Source organism: Berghia stephanieae, chromosome 6, assembly GCF_034508935.2.
Source record: "Berghia stephanieae isolate SIO BIC M18660-M18661 chromosome 6, UCSD_Bste_1.3, whole genome shotgun sequence".
NCBI classification, from domain to species: domain Eukaryota; kingdom Metazoa; phylum Mollusca; class Gastropoda; order Nudibranchia; family Aeolidiidae; genus Berghia; species Berghia stephanieae.
Genome location: NC_088365.1, coordinates 37,791,374 through 37,808,873, shown reverse-complemented (window position 1 = coordinate 37,808,873; position 17,500 = coordinate 37,791,374). Strand labels below are relative to the sequence as shown.

Genomic DNA, 17,500 nt, shown 5'->3' with positions numbered 1-17,500 from the left:
CTGTCTGAGAACATTAAAAGTATATTCGACGCTAACATGCATATTTTATGCAAATCTCCAATACATTATGAAAGGTTTTAAAAAATAATTTAATGTATTCAAGATCCATAATTTTGTTTTCATTTTTAATTTTTTTTTAAATTTTTTTAAAAATTTTTTTTGCCTATATTTTATAGTTTTGAAAATACAAGAGACTTTTCAGTCTACCCTTGAATTATACATTTGACTGCCTCCCTCCAAGCTAAGCATTGACGCAATGACTAGGGGGGGGGGGGGGGGGGGGGGGGGGGGAAACGAGATCTTAATGCAAAAAAAAAAAACAGAGAACAATACGGTGTATATGATTTTTATTGCTCATTAAATTACCTCCCTTTATTTAGATAAAACTTTAAAATTCAGGACCAACTGACAAAACTTTGGATCCCAAAAGAATTTCACATGCTTCTAGACTGAAATTCAAGGAGAAAAATATAACCTAAACTCTCTCCTAACATAAAATATGCTTACATGCAAAATGCAATACAAAATACCCTAAATTATAAGGAAAAATTAATTAAAAGTTGTCATTTAATAACAATCTGAAAGTATATTATATCAACACAATAATAGACTGGTAAATGAGATGGAACTTCGGACTAATAAACTACACTTTTGAGGGTCTTCACAAAATAATGATGATGAGGACGATGACGACTACGATGAGATCAACAACAACAATATATATCTTGTTCAGATCTTTATCTTACACCTTTATCTGCTTCCCTAGTTTCTCAATTTGATCATTTCAACAAATAAAAAAAAAAAATTAAAAATGGAGCAACTCAAATGTCATCGTCCTCGTCTTCTCTGGTTCAATGTATGTATTATGTATTGTGTGATGCAAGAGAAGGTTCATAGCCTAAAATGCATACCCTTGTGAAGAATATAGGAATTAAAATTGCCCCAAATATCAGGAACCTCTGTGGTGTAATGGTAGCATGTCTAACCAGTAATCAGGAGGTCTGAGGTTCGATCCCCAGTCATGGTAAACTGATTTATTTTTTTTTTATCGTTTTTTTCTTGTATTTTTCTTTCTTGCTTTGTCCGGCATCATTTTATACACTCCTGTTCAGGGCTGTTTCTTCCAGCATTTGGTTGAAGTTTACTATGGAGAGGTCTGCTTGGTCCTGAAGTGCCTCAAATCTATTTTTGACATACGCTGAACTGTTCTTGTTATGATTGGATTCTTCAATTTTTCTGTGTGAAAACATCTCTTGGTATTATCGTTTTTCTTTGCTTTCCTAAGTTTCAATGCTTGTTTTCCAACTAATAAGAGAGGATCACTGCCTACAACTGCCATTCTTTAAGCTCTTACATCATGTAAACTATTTTTCCATTTCCTATTTATAATGATATGATCAAAAGTGACATACAGTGATCGTCTAAATGCCCAGGATCAGAAAAGAGAAAAAAACAGGCAATAGGAAAAGCGGGCAACTAGACGGAATTAGTCAATGGAGCTAAAAATAAGGATAACGTGATAAGAGTATTACCATCGTAATCGTAGGTAATTAGTGATCTCCGATGATTATTGGGACGTCACTCATGGCCGGTTTAAAGGATTTTACTTTTTAATTTTATTTATTTATTAATTCATTTTGCTTCTATATTTTTTTCCATGCTTTTTCTGGGGGTTTTTTGTTTTTTTCGCAGTAGTATTTTATTTGTATTATTATTATTACTATTAGGAGGGAGGGGGAGCATAGGTTATTTTCCTTCCCCCTTTACTTGCTTTTATTAAAATGTGTATTTCCATTTTCAATTACCGAGATAAAGGTAATTATTGGACGACGATTCGGTATTCTTTTATCAACTGAAAATTTCTTTCCAATTTCTGCGAAATTGACCTTTCCTGTGAACTGTTCTACTTCGGTCAAAATTTGTAGCTTTTTTTCTCTTAATCATTTGCTGGTTTCGACATTTTTGCAGACATGGTGGTAGGTTAACATAGTATGTACAGAGAAGGAGAGGGAAAGTGAGAGAGAGAGAGGGAGAGAGAGAGAGAGAGAGAGAGAGAGAGAGAGAGAGAGAGAGAGAGAGAGAGAGAGAGAGAGAGAGAGAGAAAGAGAGAGAGGAAGAGAGACTTGGAACAGTGACATAGTAAAACTTTTACACAACATTGCATAGCTGCCAACTTTTCAAAAATAAAATAAGGAACGGTCATTTGGCCTGGGATGAGGGGACGACGTGTGCCGCCCCCCCCCCCCCCCCCCTTCATCGAATCGCAACATATAAAAGTCAGCCTTTTTAATTACTATTACTAACACTAACAAGTTTAGATAATAGAGGCCAGTCCAAATGTTGCTAAATTATCGGGTTTAGTACCAGCACATTTGAATCGTTAAAATGACACTTTCCACAATGAGATCAAAATTTCAGAACAGACAATATAAAGAAAGAATTCAACTGCCTCAACTTTGATAAGGACCAATACACAAGAAGCACAATTGTAAAATAAATGAAATAACTTAGGATGGTTAGAAATGCATAACTGCCAACTGGTACATCACTTGAGATGGCGTTTTGGGGTAAAAATTTGGTGAGTTCAGATAAAAAGTAGGCGATTGCATATATGTTTTCTTTCATGCAACATAATGCTCTTTAAGTAGTATACTATAATAGTAGTTATAGAGCAGTATAATTAGGTGCCCCAAACGTAAACAAAGGTCGAGAAGCACATGGCAAACCACATGTTCCTGTCTTGACAGCTCACGTTCCAATGTAAATTATAGAAAAAAAATAACCTTTAAAATTTGGCTGTTAGGTGGCAAAAGAAACACATATTCATAAATACTCAATCATGCATCAAATAATGTCTAGATATGGATATTTTATGGAACAAAAGGTAAAATTTATCAAAAGTTAAGTCTATCTATTTTTAGACCAAATCAAATTATTGCGCTGGTGTGAACAAAACGAAAATTATTCGGAGCCTGATTTTCAGAATAATTTAGCCTTATATTATTATTTCTGCAACTGTTAGATTTTATCTAAACATATTTTCAATACTGAAAGTGTATTGCCTACAACTCAAACTACAAAATTGGGAGACCTATGTTGTGCGTAAATTTTTCCGGTCCCTAACGAAAATCACCAGCAACTTATTGTTTACGTTTGGGGCACCTAATTATACTGCTCTATAGTAAAATGCACCTCTAAATATTATAGAATTCCTTCTTTACTTTGACAAGATAAACACACCTAAAAATGGAGTATACTTATTTTTCTTGAACCTAAACCGTTACAAAAGCTTGCTTGAAAATATAAATAATTAAAATCAGATGAAGATGTTTTTTTAAAGGGATTAAATTTATATTTCATAAATTAATAAAGGGAAATAATCATTGTCATGATTAATCTATATAAGCAATTGATTTTCTGATTGAATACCTTCCAATCAAAGATGTGGATTTAATTTTATTCTTAATTAAAATAAAATTTGTAACAAATAGTGAAAGTATCAATACTGTCTTAGAATATTCAAAGTATATCGAGGCTAACATCCATATTCTATGCAAATCTCCAATACATTATGAAAGGTTTGAGTAAAAAAATGGCGTCATATAAACGAATGGAACTTATTTAATTGTTGAAAATCATTTATGATAGAGGCATAATTCAAATTAAAGAGCTACACAAATGGAGATTATGCTCTCACTGGACACCAATAATAATAATAATAATAATAATAATAATATAATAATAATAATAATAATAATAACAATAATAGTAATAGTAGTGGTAATGGTAATAATAATGGATCAATAATAATAATTCATTAGGCTCAAATGACTTGATTACCACAAATTAGTCAAAAATTACAAAATACAGATTTTGAACTTAAAATAAGGACAGGAAGTCAAATACGGAACAAATCCGTTTTTAACGGAACGGTTGGCAGCTATGACATTGTAGATTAAATTAAGGTTTCACGCATAGCCATAGTCCTTTGAAACAAAAAATCTAACCTGCCTGTCTTCGCTTTGAAAACAGAGGACTTTCATTTCTAACACCATTGCGCCATTCCATCAGCAACATATATAGATGATCATGCATTCCACGAATCTTACTTGTCATGTCTCGTTTCTCAATGCCTGGTCAACATCTAGCAGCGAGATTTCCGTAAAGTTGCGAGTCACAACCACAGTTAGTTATCACTTGATTGACTTGAATGTGTCAACAATTTATTGGTCAGTTGTGCACGGCAGATTGAGAGGGATGGGGGCAGAAGGTGATGGGTGCTCATAGGTTCGTGTGAGCTAATCATAAGCAGAATGGGAGGAGTGGACAAAAGGACACAGTTGTTGACAGTGGATGAGGACTTCCGGGAGAGGGTGGTTGGAGACAAAGACAATTGGATGTTGGAAACTTGTCTTGTGACAGCCAATATTAGACAGGGGAGGGAGAGAGAGGTGTCTTTTCTTAATGTCAAACAGTCCACACAAAAAATTTTTTTGTGAAGTTGTCAGAGCGGGCACTTAGGCAGAATTAGATTTTAGAGGCAGGCATTCAGAATAGTATTTTACATAACAAAAATACTGTTTTGCTGAGAAAGTAGGCACTTAGGCAAAACGGGCATTATGACGAACACCACTGTATCAGATTCAATGAAACTGCTGTTGTAACAAACATTGATCTCCAGTCCGGTTGACATCTGTGTGTCCGATCAAGGTGTAGTGTATTTCATTGCACAATGTTGATTATTACCCTAAAAATATAATTTTCATGCATTTGGATGCACATTTGGTTGTTGGAAAATAAAGCAGTACCAGAAACCAGAGTATTGCCTCTATATCTCTATAACTATAATTATAATTATATTTTTTCTTTAAACAAAAAAAAAAACCTCTTTTTCAAATTCACTGATAACAGGCCTGTAAATGGTTGGTGAAAAAATTGTCAGAACTTTTTGAACACGCGAAAATAGACACAACAGGACAAAAATATGGACACAACACAGATATGACACGTCAATTGACTAGTCAAATCAGGTCACTTTCTCCTACTTATTTATAACGAGGTCCTTATTTTATGGTACCAAAAAAAATCCCAATTATTTGAGGGCCCAGGTCTGAGTTAGTTGTAAAATGAAAGGAAGAGAACCATTCCTACCCTTTTGAAGGATGTGTATCTCGTACTTAACACAGGAAGCTGCGTATCTTCGCTCCTGTTTGTGTTAAATGTTTACGATGATTCTTTCGTTTATTTGGATTAATTCTTATAGAAGAAGAAGAAGAAGAAGAAGAAGAAGAAGAAGAAGAAGAAGAAAAGAGAGAAGAAGAGAGAAGGGAAGAGGAGAGAGAGAGAGAGAAGGGGAGAGGAGAAGGAGAAGAAGAAGAAGAAGAGAAGAAGAAGAAGAAGAAGAAGAAGAAGAAGAGAAGAAGAAGAAGAAGAAGAAGAAGAAAGAAGAAGAAGAAGAAGAAGAAGAAGAGGAGGTGGTGCGGTGGTGTGAGAGCTTTCGAAGAAGAATATATATTTCGAAAAAAAAATAATTATTTCGCATTATTTTTTTTCCATCTCACATCCGGACGGAACCAAAGACTGAGAAATAAGAACCGGAGATATGCATGTGTGTCAGTAGCAAAATAGAGAAACCTTCCGGCCCGATCGACACACTTCTGTGCGTGCGTCATTTACTGACTAGGTGTGTGCGTGTGTGAAGACGACTCGCGCGAACTTCGCGACCCACTCTCGCTGGTTGTGGCGCAGTACCAGGCAGTGAATACATACACGTCTAGCGGAGCGTGTAGGTGGCATGATAATATTATAGCTAACTGATAAACTGCAAATTTTGTTTGGTCTTTGATAAGACAAATGAAAACAAAATTTTTTTTTTTTTTTTAAGTCGGCATTTGAAACGGAATAAAATCTATTTTTTTCGAGTAACGAAATAAAACTCTTATTTTCTTTTTTTATTGGTTCTGTTCTTTGACGTTACGAATTTTATTTTTACTCTTATTCTTTTTTAAATATTAGCACTTAAGAGCAAAATCGTACTGTCGGAAATCCGACAATAGACGAAAGATTTACAGGCCTGTGATAATCTCTTCTTCTTGAGTTGAGATTAATGATTATATTGTAATGAATTTATCATGTGCATGATTTTCTGCAAGGCCAGAATGTTTACATCACAGGGGCATCTAAATCTTTTCAAAAAGCTTTTTATAAAGTAAAGGCAGGCCATGACAAAGCACCTACCTTAGTGAGCTAAGAATAGAGCATTAAACTTTACAAAAATAATATTAACTTTGAAGTTGAAGCCATTTTAATTTTAAATGAAACCCTTAATATCTTACCGTATCACTAGTTTCTGGTGGTATGAATTTCAGTGAATGCTGTGACCAATGACATTGTACATATTGTTTGAGAAGAACAGATGCCAGTTGACGAATAGCAAGTGGACCTTGAGGATCTACAGTGATTTCAGAGAGGTAAACTCCAAATTCTGACAAAATAGTGGGAAGTGGTAGTAATTAAAATCTTATTCAATGTAAAATTGGTGGGGTAGGGAAGGGGATGATTAAAAATCCATCTCAAGACAATTGATAGTGGTGGCACTGAAACTCCTTGCCTTTTTGCTATATATAAAATATAAGCGAGGGAGAGGGAGAGAGAGAGACAGAGAGAGAGAGAGAGAGAGAGTGAACTTTGAAATATTTATTAAATAGACCTTGGCCCATCTCAACATATAACATCAAAAAATCAAATCAAAATTAGGTGGGCACAAATGCGCCACTTTTTGTAGGCTTGTATCTTTGGACTTTTTTCAAACCTGTGTTCAGAACTACAATATCAGAGAGTAAAATGACGTTGATCTTAACTTTTGTTGCCATTACTAAATAATCTTAAATAAAAAATAAATTAATAATAATAATGATAATAATAATAATAATAATAATAATAATAATAATAATAATATTATTATTATTATTATTAGAGCGTTATTATTATCATTATTATTAATAACCCAGAAGGACCCGGGTTCGAGCCCCACTTCAGGCACTTTCGTTTTTTTCCTTGAGCAAGATTATTAACCCCCAATTTGCTCACTTGGACAACATAGGTGATTCCTGTTGACATCAGACATCTTGTTTGAAAAGTTATCTATATTCCTTCGTGGAATGCCTAGGCGATGATATCTTATGATGTCGTGGCGAAAAAGGCATAATTAATTTATTTATTATATACAGTTCTCTCCGTTTTAATTTATACGCTACACATTTCTGAAAAACATAATTTTTTTCTATATAATTATAATCGCTCCGCTTAATCGCTACACCTTGATCCCATCTTGATTGGAGAAAAATATCTAAAAAAATACACTCAAAAAAAATAGGAATAAAAATGTGTTTCTATTCGAACCAGTTTTGCACATTCATAACGTCAAAAAGATTTCACCCCCCCCCCCCCCCCCCCCCCCCTGACTAGGTCAGACACGCAATACTCAATGTTTGACAACAAAGGATTACCTGATAAGATGGGCTAATTGACCCAGCACTCATATGCATCACAAGGTGCACCCAATCCTCTATACAATAAAGCTCTAGGCTCACAGGCTACTAGATACTACAAAGGTAGCGTCAATTGCCAAGGACCTTGACAATTGTTAAATCGTCAACTGCCTAGGACCGTGTCAGTTCATCAACTATGCATGTGTACTTTTAACTGCCACGGAGTAATGTTAGTGTCATGAAGTGATGTTATTTATATTAATAATAATTAATACTCTCATTTTACTTCTCTCTCTCTCTCTCTCTCTCTCTCTGTGTGTGTGTCAATATTTCTTTTCTCTCTGTGCCATTTTTTTTCTCTCTGTGCATGTTTCACTGTAATTTTCTCCTCTCTCTCACACACACACACACAAACACAGACTCATTGTTATTAATATTAATGCTCTCGTTTACTCTTTTCTTTCTTTCTTCCATTTTTCTTCTTTTTCTCACTCATTCCCTCTTTTAACTTTTAGTTTTAGCAGTTGGTAAATCATAAATTATCTATTAACTGCCACAGGGTGACGTCAATTAATATTTACTCTCATTCTCTCTCTCTCTCTCTTTTTGTCACAGACCTTGCCAGTTGGTAAATCGTCTACTAGCTATTTACGATTAAATGCCAAGGATTGATCTTGTTTCAAAAATGTGTTACGTTAATTGTTTCTGTGTGGAGTTTAATTTCCTTTAAAACAAAGGAGATCCTACTTTTTTAAAAATATAGGACTTGGCAGGGATTTGTCACTTCGTCCTTCTGGAGTTTGTTTTTTTTCCAAAAACAACAGTAATTTTTGTTTTGATATGATTTTAACTCGTCTTGGAATTCATGAAAAGACTTATAAAAATTAAAAACAAATGCCAACGAGAGTAGACTCGGTCCTTTCCACAACGATTGACAAGGAATAAATGATTGGAAGAAAGTGACGAGACAGTCGAGATTCGTATGCGCGCAAATCGAGGCTTGACTGAAATCACTGCATGCAACTGAAGAGTTCCAATTTTACTCCTTGGCAGTTGATGAACCGTCAACTACCTAGGACTCACTCCTTGGCAATTGACACTTCCTACTGCAAATACAGAACGAACCCACATTGCATTACTACTGCAAATAACTGAAATGAATGATATCTACTATTTCAGAACTAGTACTACTGCGAATAACGAATAGAACGCTATATACTATTCGCAGTACTACTGCGAGTTAGGCACTTTGATAACTCCAGTCCAGTGGCGCCGATAGGCTTACTGTAAACTCATTTTTTTGGAACTTTATTTTTGGCCCTTTACTGTTTTGGTCACCATGGCGTTATTTGTGAGCCTATTTGACTATTTTGGTATCATATTAAAGGTCCAAAACAAGCTTTCTAACTGTGTATTTCATTCTTAATTCCTGATTATATTTCTAGGAAAGCTAATGAAGTAAAAATATATCAATTTTTGAGAACTTGTTAAATTGTGGATACATTGTAATTATATTTAATACATCGATAGACAAGTGAAGAATATCTCTGCCAAATTTCATCAAAATTGATAAAACTCGCTCACCATTTTATTTTACTCACCATCAAAGCCACTTTTTAATTTTTAGGATAAAAACCTTATATTTTTTTCCATTATCATTTTCATTTAATCTTAATTTTTTCCATACATGAAAATAAAGCTTATTTTCTGACCTTGAAAATGTACCAAACACATGCCATTTACTTTTTATTAATTGAAACAAAATTACTGAAAACAATAAGTGGGTCATGTTGACTGCAAAACCCAAACTTTCCCGATAGCCATGAGATGCTGGCTTTGAGGCAACAGTGAAATCACAGATTCTCTTTGTAAAATTGACTAAAAATTTCAACAGAAAAATATAAATAGCTCTGGAACCGTTAGTCATAGAGAAACAAATAAGGTATCAAATTTTATGTTTCTTCAAGTTCCATCCCCTTGACTGGGTAAAATTAAGATAGATGTGCCCAGAGCCTCCAACCAGGCGGATAGGTTGCGCAATATAAATGTGCATTATTATTATTATTATATTGAGTATGAAAATTTTATCAAAGTGCCTATGCGAGTAGAGGTGACCTTTATTATTTTTTAAGTTTGAGAGTAATTTCCATTACAATTCAATGAGCTCATTATTATTAGGCTGCCTCTATTCTCATCCTGGGTGAGAATAGAAAAGCATTCAACCTCTCTGGCACCTTCTCGCTATTCTCACCCCTGTATTTTCCAACAGGTAGGGTAGCCTAGCCGCCGCCCCTTCTCGCTATTCTCATCCCTGTACCCCCCCCCCCCCACCCTTCTCAATATTCTCAAATGATCATCATCATCTCTCATGTGACCGCTTTTAGTGGTACTGGACATATGGAGGGTGAACATACATGTCGTGCATTTAAAATTTAGACTGGATGACTTGAGATTATGGGAATCATGTTGGAAATTAGTATACAGGATTTAATCTCCCTCTCTCTTTCTCCTGACCGACAAGCTACGCCATCACAAGACATTTGGCTGGCATGACGAGCCCATTAATGCAAGGGGGTAATAGAATACCAAAGATATTGCCTGGATGTTGTAATTAAGTAAAAACAATTTTTAACATTTTGAATACACAATAAATAAATATATGTTTGTCATCCACTATTCATATTGCTAAATAACATTAAAAATAATTTACAGAAAATAGGAATTCAGTCTATTCTCTAATAATATCCTATACCACCCATTCACAGCTAAGAGAAATAGACTCGCCCAATTTGGACTTTTCCTTTTATGGGCATATTATTATTTTTAGACTTGTAAATGAGCTCTATAAAAATTGACTGAAACTGAAACTTTTCTTCGTAATTCGTCGTAGCGGTAAAATCCAAAGAATCAAAATGAAAGGTAAACAGCAAGCTCACTTGAGCAAAGCAATGGCAGAAAACTAATCTGTGCGGGAACTAATTAGGCTAATTACCATTGTTCCTTATAATTAGGTATCCAATCAGTGAAGAAACTTAGAAACGGTCAACCAGTTTGTTTACAACATGAGGCAATCGAAATGTGCTTGTAGCAATCATATAACTTTCGATTTGAAGGTGTCTACCGGTGTTCGAATTTTTCTTTTTCATACTTTTCCTGTCCTTCAAGTAAATGTGGTCAATTTTGGAGTAGACGAAACAGTGAAATTTATCGCTCGGCGGCTCAGTTAAAATTGGCTACGACAGGTTTGGAAAGTGAGAAAATAATTTCACGAGGCTGTGTGAAAATACACTGGGGCATTTCTAAAAAGCGTCACTTAGCCTTGGCAATATATCCATCATTAATATAAACGGCCCATGAGCTATGTGTACTGCTGTGGAACATTCCTAATTAACTTTACAGTCATTCAACTACGATTCATGAATTCTTTCTTTATTCAATTCTTTCTTCCCCTTTTTAAAATATTTGAATTTGACGAATTGACTGATTTCAGTTAATTGACTGAGAATTTACAGGTCTATTATTTTGTGTTGACTTTGCTGTCTCAATTTCTCCCTACAGTAGGTATTTCAACTTGTTTACATTCCCCCTCTACTTCATTTTATATTGTTTGTTTTTCCTCCTTTTGTCCACTCAATATTTCATATCTCTCTCGCTCTCTCCCCCATTCCCCCCTCGCGTTATCCCTGTCTTTCTCTATGTCGTTTTAATTTGTTGCCAATTCTCTTCTTTCACATTCTCCTCCACCTATACAATAAATGTGAATGTGAACATCTCATTCTGAATATCACCCCCCCCCCCCCCAAAAAAAAAAACATTTCCACCATCAAAGTGCCGGTAGCTTTTTCTCTTTGATCTCGTATCATGGTTTCCCCTACGCCCAACACCTCGGTTGTTTGTGGGTCAATCCCCCCCCCCTCCCCACCTTCCTTCATCATCAGTTTATTTCTCTCCCAACCTAGGAAAGAGCTCTGCATGCACTAGTCTAATATTAAATGACACTAAGCCTGCCCCACCCCCTAACACATGGTGGGGTGAGGCCTGAGGTAGTCTCCATTCTTCTATCCTCCGTTTCTTGTCAATTGAATGCCGACAGCAGATGTTTGGTTCTTTGAAGTTCAACTGTATGTCTCAGTATAGAAAATATATAGGAACATTTAAAAAGTGAGTTTGCCAATACTACTGGTTAAAAAATGAATCTGAGGTTGGCTCTGAGATTAGTTGGTTCGATAAGATAAGAGGTATTCTACTAAAGTCGATGAAAAAAAAAGAATGGGGGGAGGGGGGGGGTATCTGTTCGCTGAATGCAAGGTGTTCGTTGAGTATGTTCCTCTCGTTACGTCCAGTATCACTAAAAAGCAGTCACGTGAGAGATGATAATGATTGGGTGAGAGCACAGACTAATCTGTGGGTGAGTGAGAGTAGCGAGGAGTGGAGAGGGATAGGGGGGTGAGATGAGAATAGCGAGAAGGTGCCACTGCCACTACCTCCAAATCTAAACTCTATCCAGGATTAGGATAAGAATAGTCACTCCCTTATCATTAAGGCTGTCATTATTCCAGACGCCTGTCTGGGGATAATAAAAATTCGTTATCCCCAGACACCTGTCTGAGGATACTATCCCCAGACGCATGTAGCAAGTGGGCAGAAAGATTTTATGTAAAATGCCAAACTAGGCGTGAAAATTCCAAATATTCTGGAAAAAATACTAGTGGTTGTGTCCCAAAACAGTTAATATATCAAGTGATATTTAACACAAGATGAAAGTAAATAGTGATCAAATGTCAAATCCAGCTCTTTTTTTTAAAAAATATTTTAAAGCAAATGGATCATTGAAATTTCTTGTGTTACTTTGATCTGAAAACGTCAAACTGGCAATTCCCGACTTTTTTTTCAACAAAAGTAGTTTTATATCATCAAATCTGTTATAGTCACCAAACGTCAAACTGGCAATTCGACTTTTTATTTTCAACCAGGAAGAAAGTTGTTAATCATCAAATCTGTTCATAGTCCACCAACCATTTAAATTTTCATTACCAACGTACCTGTTAACTTTATTGATCATCTCTTGTTTCTATAATTTGCTCATTCTGGCCACAATTTTGGGGACGACCGGGAATAATTTTTATGTCGCGGACGAATTCCTAGGCCATGGTGTTGTTCGCCCCAAAGCCCAAAACCCACACCTGTTATTTTCCTGTCTGCTTCGCACAAGACAATACAATTTAGTATCACACGTCCACAAAACTAGATCCAACAACATATTTTTATTCGAATCAGAGATGAAAATAACTACCAAAACAAGGAAGCAAAAATGGTGGAAATATGTTTAGCTCATATATGAATTTAAAATATTCCGATAGCGGTGTGGATAGGCAGCTCAGTGGGTAAGGCCACCTTTCATTTTACTCCTTTTAGCTGCATAGATTCGACCCAGTCGCGACCCCCCCCCCCCCCCCCCCCCCTCAGACACCTGTCTGAGGATACTATCCCCAGACGCATGTAGCAAGTGGGCAGAAAGATTTTATGCAAAATGCCAAACTAGGCGTGAAAAATTCCAAATATTCTGGAAAAAATACTAGTGGTTGTGTCCCAAAACAGTTAATATATCAAGTGATATTTAACACAAGATGAAAGTAAATAGTGATCAAATGTCAAATCCAGCTCTTTTTTTTTTTTAATATTTTAAAGCAAATGGATCATTGAAATTTCTTTTGTTACTTTGATCTGAAAACGTCAAACTGGCAATTCGACTTTTTATTTTCAACCAGGAAGAAAGTTGTTAATCATCAAATCTGTTCATAGTCCACCAACCATTTAAATTTTCATTACCAACGTACCTGTTAACTTTATTGATCATCTCTTGTTTCTATAATTTGCTCATTCTGGCCACAATTTTGGGGACGACCGGGAATAATTTTTATGTCGCGGACGAATTCCTAGGCCATGGTGTTGTTCGCCCCAAAGCCCAAAACCCACACCTGTTATTTTCCTGTCTGCTTCGCACAAGACAATACAATTTAGTATCACACGTCCACAAAACTAGATCCAACAACATATTTTTATTCGAATCAGAGATGAAAATAACTACCAAAACAAGGAAGCAAAAATGGTGGAAATATGTTTAGCTCATATATGAATTTAAAATATTCCGATAGCGGTGTGGATAGGCAGCTCAGTGGGTAAGGCCACCTTTCATTTTACTCCTTTCAGCTGCATAGATTCGACCCAGTCGCGACCGCCCCGCCCCCCCCCCCCCCCCCACTCATTTTTTTTTTTTTTTTTTTACTTTTCTTTCTTTCTTCCCAATTGATTTTCATTGTTTTCACTTTTGTTCCGAGTTCCGAGCAAGAGTTTTTTTTTAATCAGTTGAATTTTTTATTTCTCCGATAATATTATTTCATTATTTAATTTGCTCTCGATCTATTATTGTTTTTGTTTTGTTTTGGTACTTGTGCAAATATAGCTCTATAAAAATTGACTGCATACTGAACATTTCTTCGTAATTCGGAGTAGCCGTAAAATCCAAAGAATCAAAATGAAAGGTAAACAGCAAGCTCACTTGAGCAAAGCAATGGCAGAAAACTAATCTGTGCGGAACTAATTAGGCTAATTACCCATTGTTCCTTATAAATTTGTGTATCCCAATCAGTGAAGAAACTTAGAAAACGTCCAACCAGTTGTTTAACAGACAACATGAGGCAATCGAAATGTGCTTGGTAGCAATCATATAATCTTCGATTTGAAGGGGTCTACCGTGTTCAATTTATCTTTTCATACTTTTCCTGTCCTTCAAGTAAACGGTGTCATTTTGGAGTAGACGAAACAGTGAAATTTATCGCTCGGGCGCTCAGTTTAAAATTGGCTACGACAAGGTTGAAAGTGAGAAAATAAGTTCACGAGGCTGTGTGAAAATACACTGGCATTTCTAAAAAGCGTCACACTTAGGGAGCCTTGGCATATATCAATCATTAATTTAAACGGCCCATGAGCTATGGTGCTGCTGTGGAACATTCCAAATTAACTTTAACAGTCATTCAACTAAGATTCATGAATTCTTTTTTATTCAATCTTTCTTCCCCTTTTTAAAAATATTTGAAATTGAACGAATGACTGATTTTTCAGTATAATTGGAATGAGAATTTACAGGTCTATTTATTTTGTGTTGACTTTGCTGTCTCAATTTCTCCCTACATAGGTATTTCAACTTGTTTACAATTCCCTCCCCCCTACCCCCCTCACTCTCTCTCTCTCACTCTACTACTTTCATTTATATTGTTTGCTTTCCTCCTTTGTCCCACTCAATATTTTCATATCTCCTCCTCGCTCTCACCCCCATTCCCCCCTCGCCGATATCCCTGTTTTCTCTATGTCGTTTTAATTTGTTTTGCTAATTCTCTTCTTTCAACATTCTCCTCCACCTATACAATAAATGAGAATGTGAACATCACATTTCTGATATCAACCCACCCTCCCCCCCCCCCCCGCCAAAAAATAAAAAAACATTTCCACCATCAAAAAGTGCCGTAGCTTTTTTCTCTTTGCTCTCGTATCATGGTTTTCCCCTACGCCCAACACCTTCTTGTTTGTGGTCAATCCCCCCCCTCTCCCCCACCTTCCTTCATCATCCAGTTTTATTTCTCTTCTCTCCCCAACCTAGAAGACTCTGCATGCACTAGTCTAAATATTAAATACACTAAGCTGCCCCACCACCCCAACACAAGTGGGTGAGGCCTGAGGTAGTCTCCATCATCTATCCCTCCTTCTTGTCATAGATTGCGCACAGATGTTTGGTGTCTATGAAGTTCAACTGTATTCTTCAGTATAGCACATAAATAGGAACATTTAAAAATTGAAGTTTGCCAATACTACTGTTTAAAAAATGATCTGAGGTTTGGCTCTGAGATAGTTGTTCGATAAGATAAGAGTATCTACTAAAGTCGATGAAAAAAAAAGAATGGGGGGAGGGGGGGGGTATCTGTTCGCTGAATGCAAGGTGTTCGTTGAGTATGTTCCTCTCGTTACGTCCAGTATCACTATAAAAGCAGTCACGTGAGAGATGATTAATGATTGGGTGATGAGGCACAGACTAATCTGTGGGTGAGTGGTGAAAAGTAGCGAGGGAGGAGTGGGAGGGATAGGGGGGTGAGATGAGAATAGCGAGAAGGTGCCACTGCCACTACCTCCAAATCTAAACTCTATCCAGGATTAGGATAAGAATAGTCACTCCCTTATCATTAAGGCTGTCATTATTCCCAGACGCCTGTCTGGGGATAATAAAAATTCGTTATCCCCAGACACCTGTTTTGAGGATACTATTCCCAGACGTGTAGCAAGTGGGCAGAAAGATTTTATGTAAAATGCCAACTAGGCGTGAAAAATTCCAAAAAATTCTGGAAAAAAAAAAAAAACTAGTGGTTGTGTCCCAAAACAGTTAATATATCAAGTGATAATTTTAAAACAAGATGAAAGTAAAAAGTGATCAAAAGTCAAATCCAGCTCTTTTTTTTTTAAAAAAATTTTTAAGCAAATGGTCATTGAAATTTTTTTTGTTACTTTGATCTGAAAACGTCAAACTGGCAATTCGACTTTTATTTTCAAACCAGGAAGAAGTTGTAATCATCAATTTTCTTTCCAAACCATTTAAATTTTTTATTACCAAAAGTACCTGTTTAATTTATTGATCACCTTTTTTCTATAATTTGCCTCTTCTGGCACAATTTTGGGACGACCGGGGAAAATTTTTTTTGTCGGGAGAATTCCCCAGGCCCTGGTGTTTTGGGTTTGCCCAAAGCCCAAAAAAACCCCCACCCGTTTTTTTCCGTTGTTTGACAAAAACAATACAATTTAGTATCCACGTCCACAAAACGATCCAAAACATATTTTTTTTCGAATCAAAATTTAAAATAACTCCAAAAAAAGGGAAACAAAAATGGGGAAAAATGTTTAGCTCTATATGAATTTAAAAATTTTGGGTAGCGGGGTGGATTGGCACTCGTGGGTAAGGCCACCTTTCATTTTACTCCTTTTTTTAGCTGCTAGATTACCCAGTCGCGAAAAAACCCCCCCCCCCCCCCCCCCCCAGACACCGTCTGAGGATCTATCCCCCGACGCATGTAGAAAATGGGCGAAAAATTTTATGTAAAATCCAAACAAAAAGGGGAAAAATTTTCCCAAAAATTCTGGAAAAAAAAAATGTGGTTTGTGTCCCCAAAACGTTAAAAAATCAAGTGATTTTTAACACAAGATGAAAGTAAATATTTACAAAAACAAATCCAGCTCTTTTTTTTTTTTAATATTTTAAAACAATGGATCATTTGAAATTTTTTTTGTTACTTTGATCTGAAAAAACCCCCAAAAATGGAAAAAACGACTTTTTTTTTTTCAACCAGAAGAAAGGGTTTTTAACTCAAAATTGTTCATAGCCCCAACCATTTAAATTTTTATTACCCAAGTTACCTGTTAACTTTTTGTCTCTCTTTTTTCTATAATTTGCTCAATTTGGCCACAAATTTTTGGGGGGACGCCGGGAATAAATTTTTTTTCCGGACCCCAAACCCCAGGGCCCTGGGGTTTTGTTCGCCCCCCAAACCCCAAAACCCCCCCCCCCCACCTTTTTTTTCCTGTCTGCTTCCAAAAAGACAAAACAAATTTTGTATTCACACCCCCACAAAAAAATGTCCCCAAAATATTTTTATTCGAATCAAGATAAATAACTACCAAAACAAGGAAGCAAAAAATGGTGGAAATATGTTTAGCTCATTATGATTTAAAATATTCCCATAGCGGTGGGGGATAGGAGCTCGTGGGGAAAGGCCCCCTTTCTTTTACTCCTTTTAGCTGCATAGTTGACCCGTCGCCCCCACCCCCCCCCCCCCCCCCCCCCCCCCCCCCCCCCCATTTTTTTTTTTTTTTTTACTTTTCTTTCTTTCTTCCCAATTGATTTTCATTGTTTTCACTTTTGTTCCGAGTTCCGAGCAAGAGTTTTTTTTAATCAGTTGAATTTTTTATTT

The 17,500-nt window shown here is 36.1% G+C and overlaps 1 protein-coding gene across 2 annotated transcripts in view; it reads right to left on the bottom strand.

Moving 5' to 3' along the window:
• LOC144974990 (importin-9-like) overlaps nt 1–17,500 on the bottom strand; it is a 119,979-nt gene that overhangs the window by 100,658 nt on the left and 1,821 nt on the right. For both annotated transcript variants that reach the window (XM_078918606.1, XM_078918607.1), the window contains exon 2: nt 6,336–6,484. In XM_078918606.1, coding sequence (XP_078774732.1) covers nt 6,336–6,484 — 149 coding nt within the window. The remainder of the gene's footprint in view (nt 1–6,335; nt 6,485–17,500) is intronic.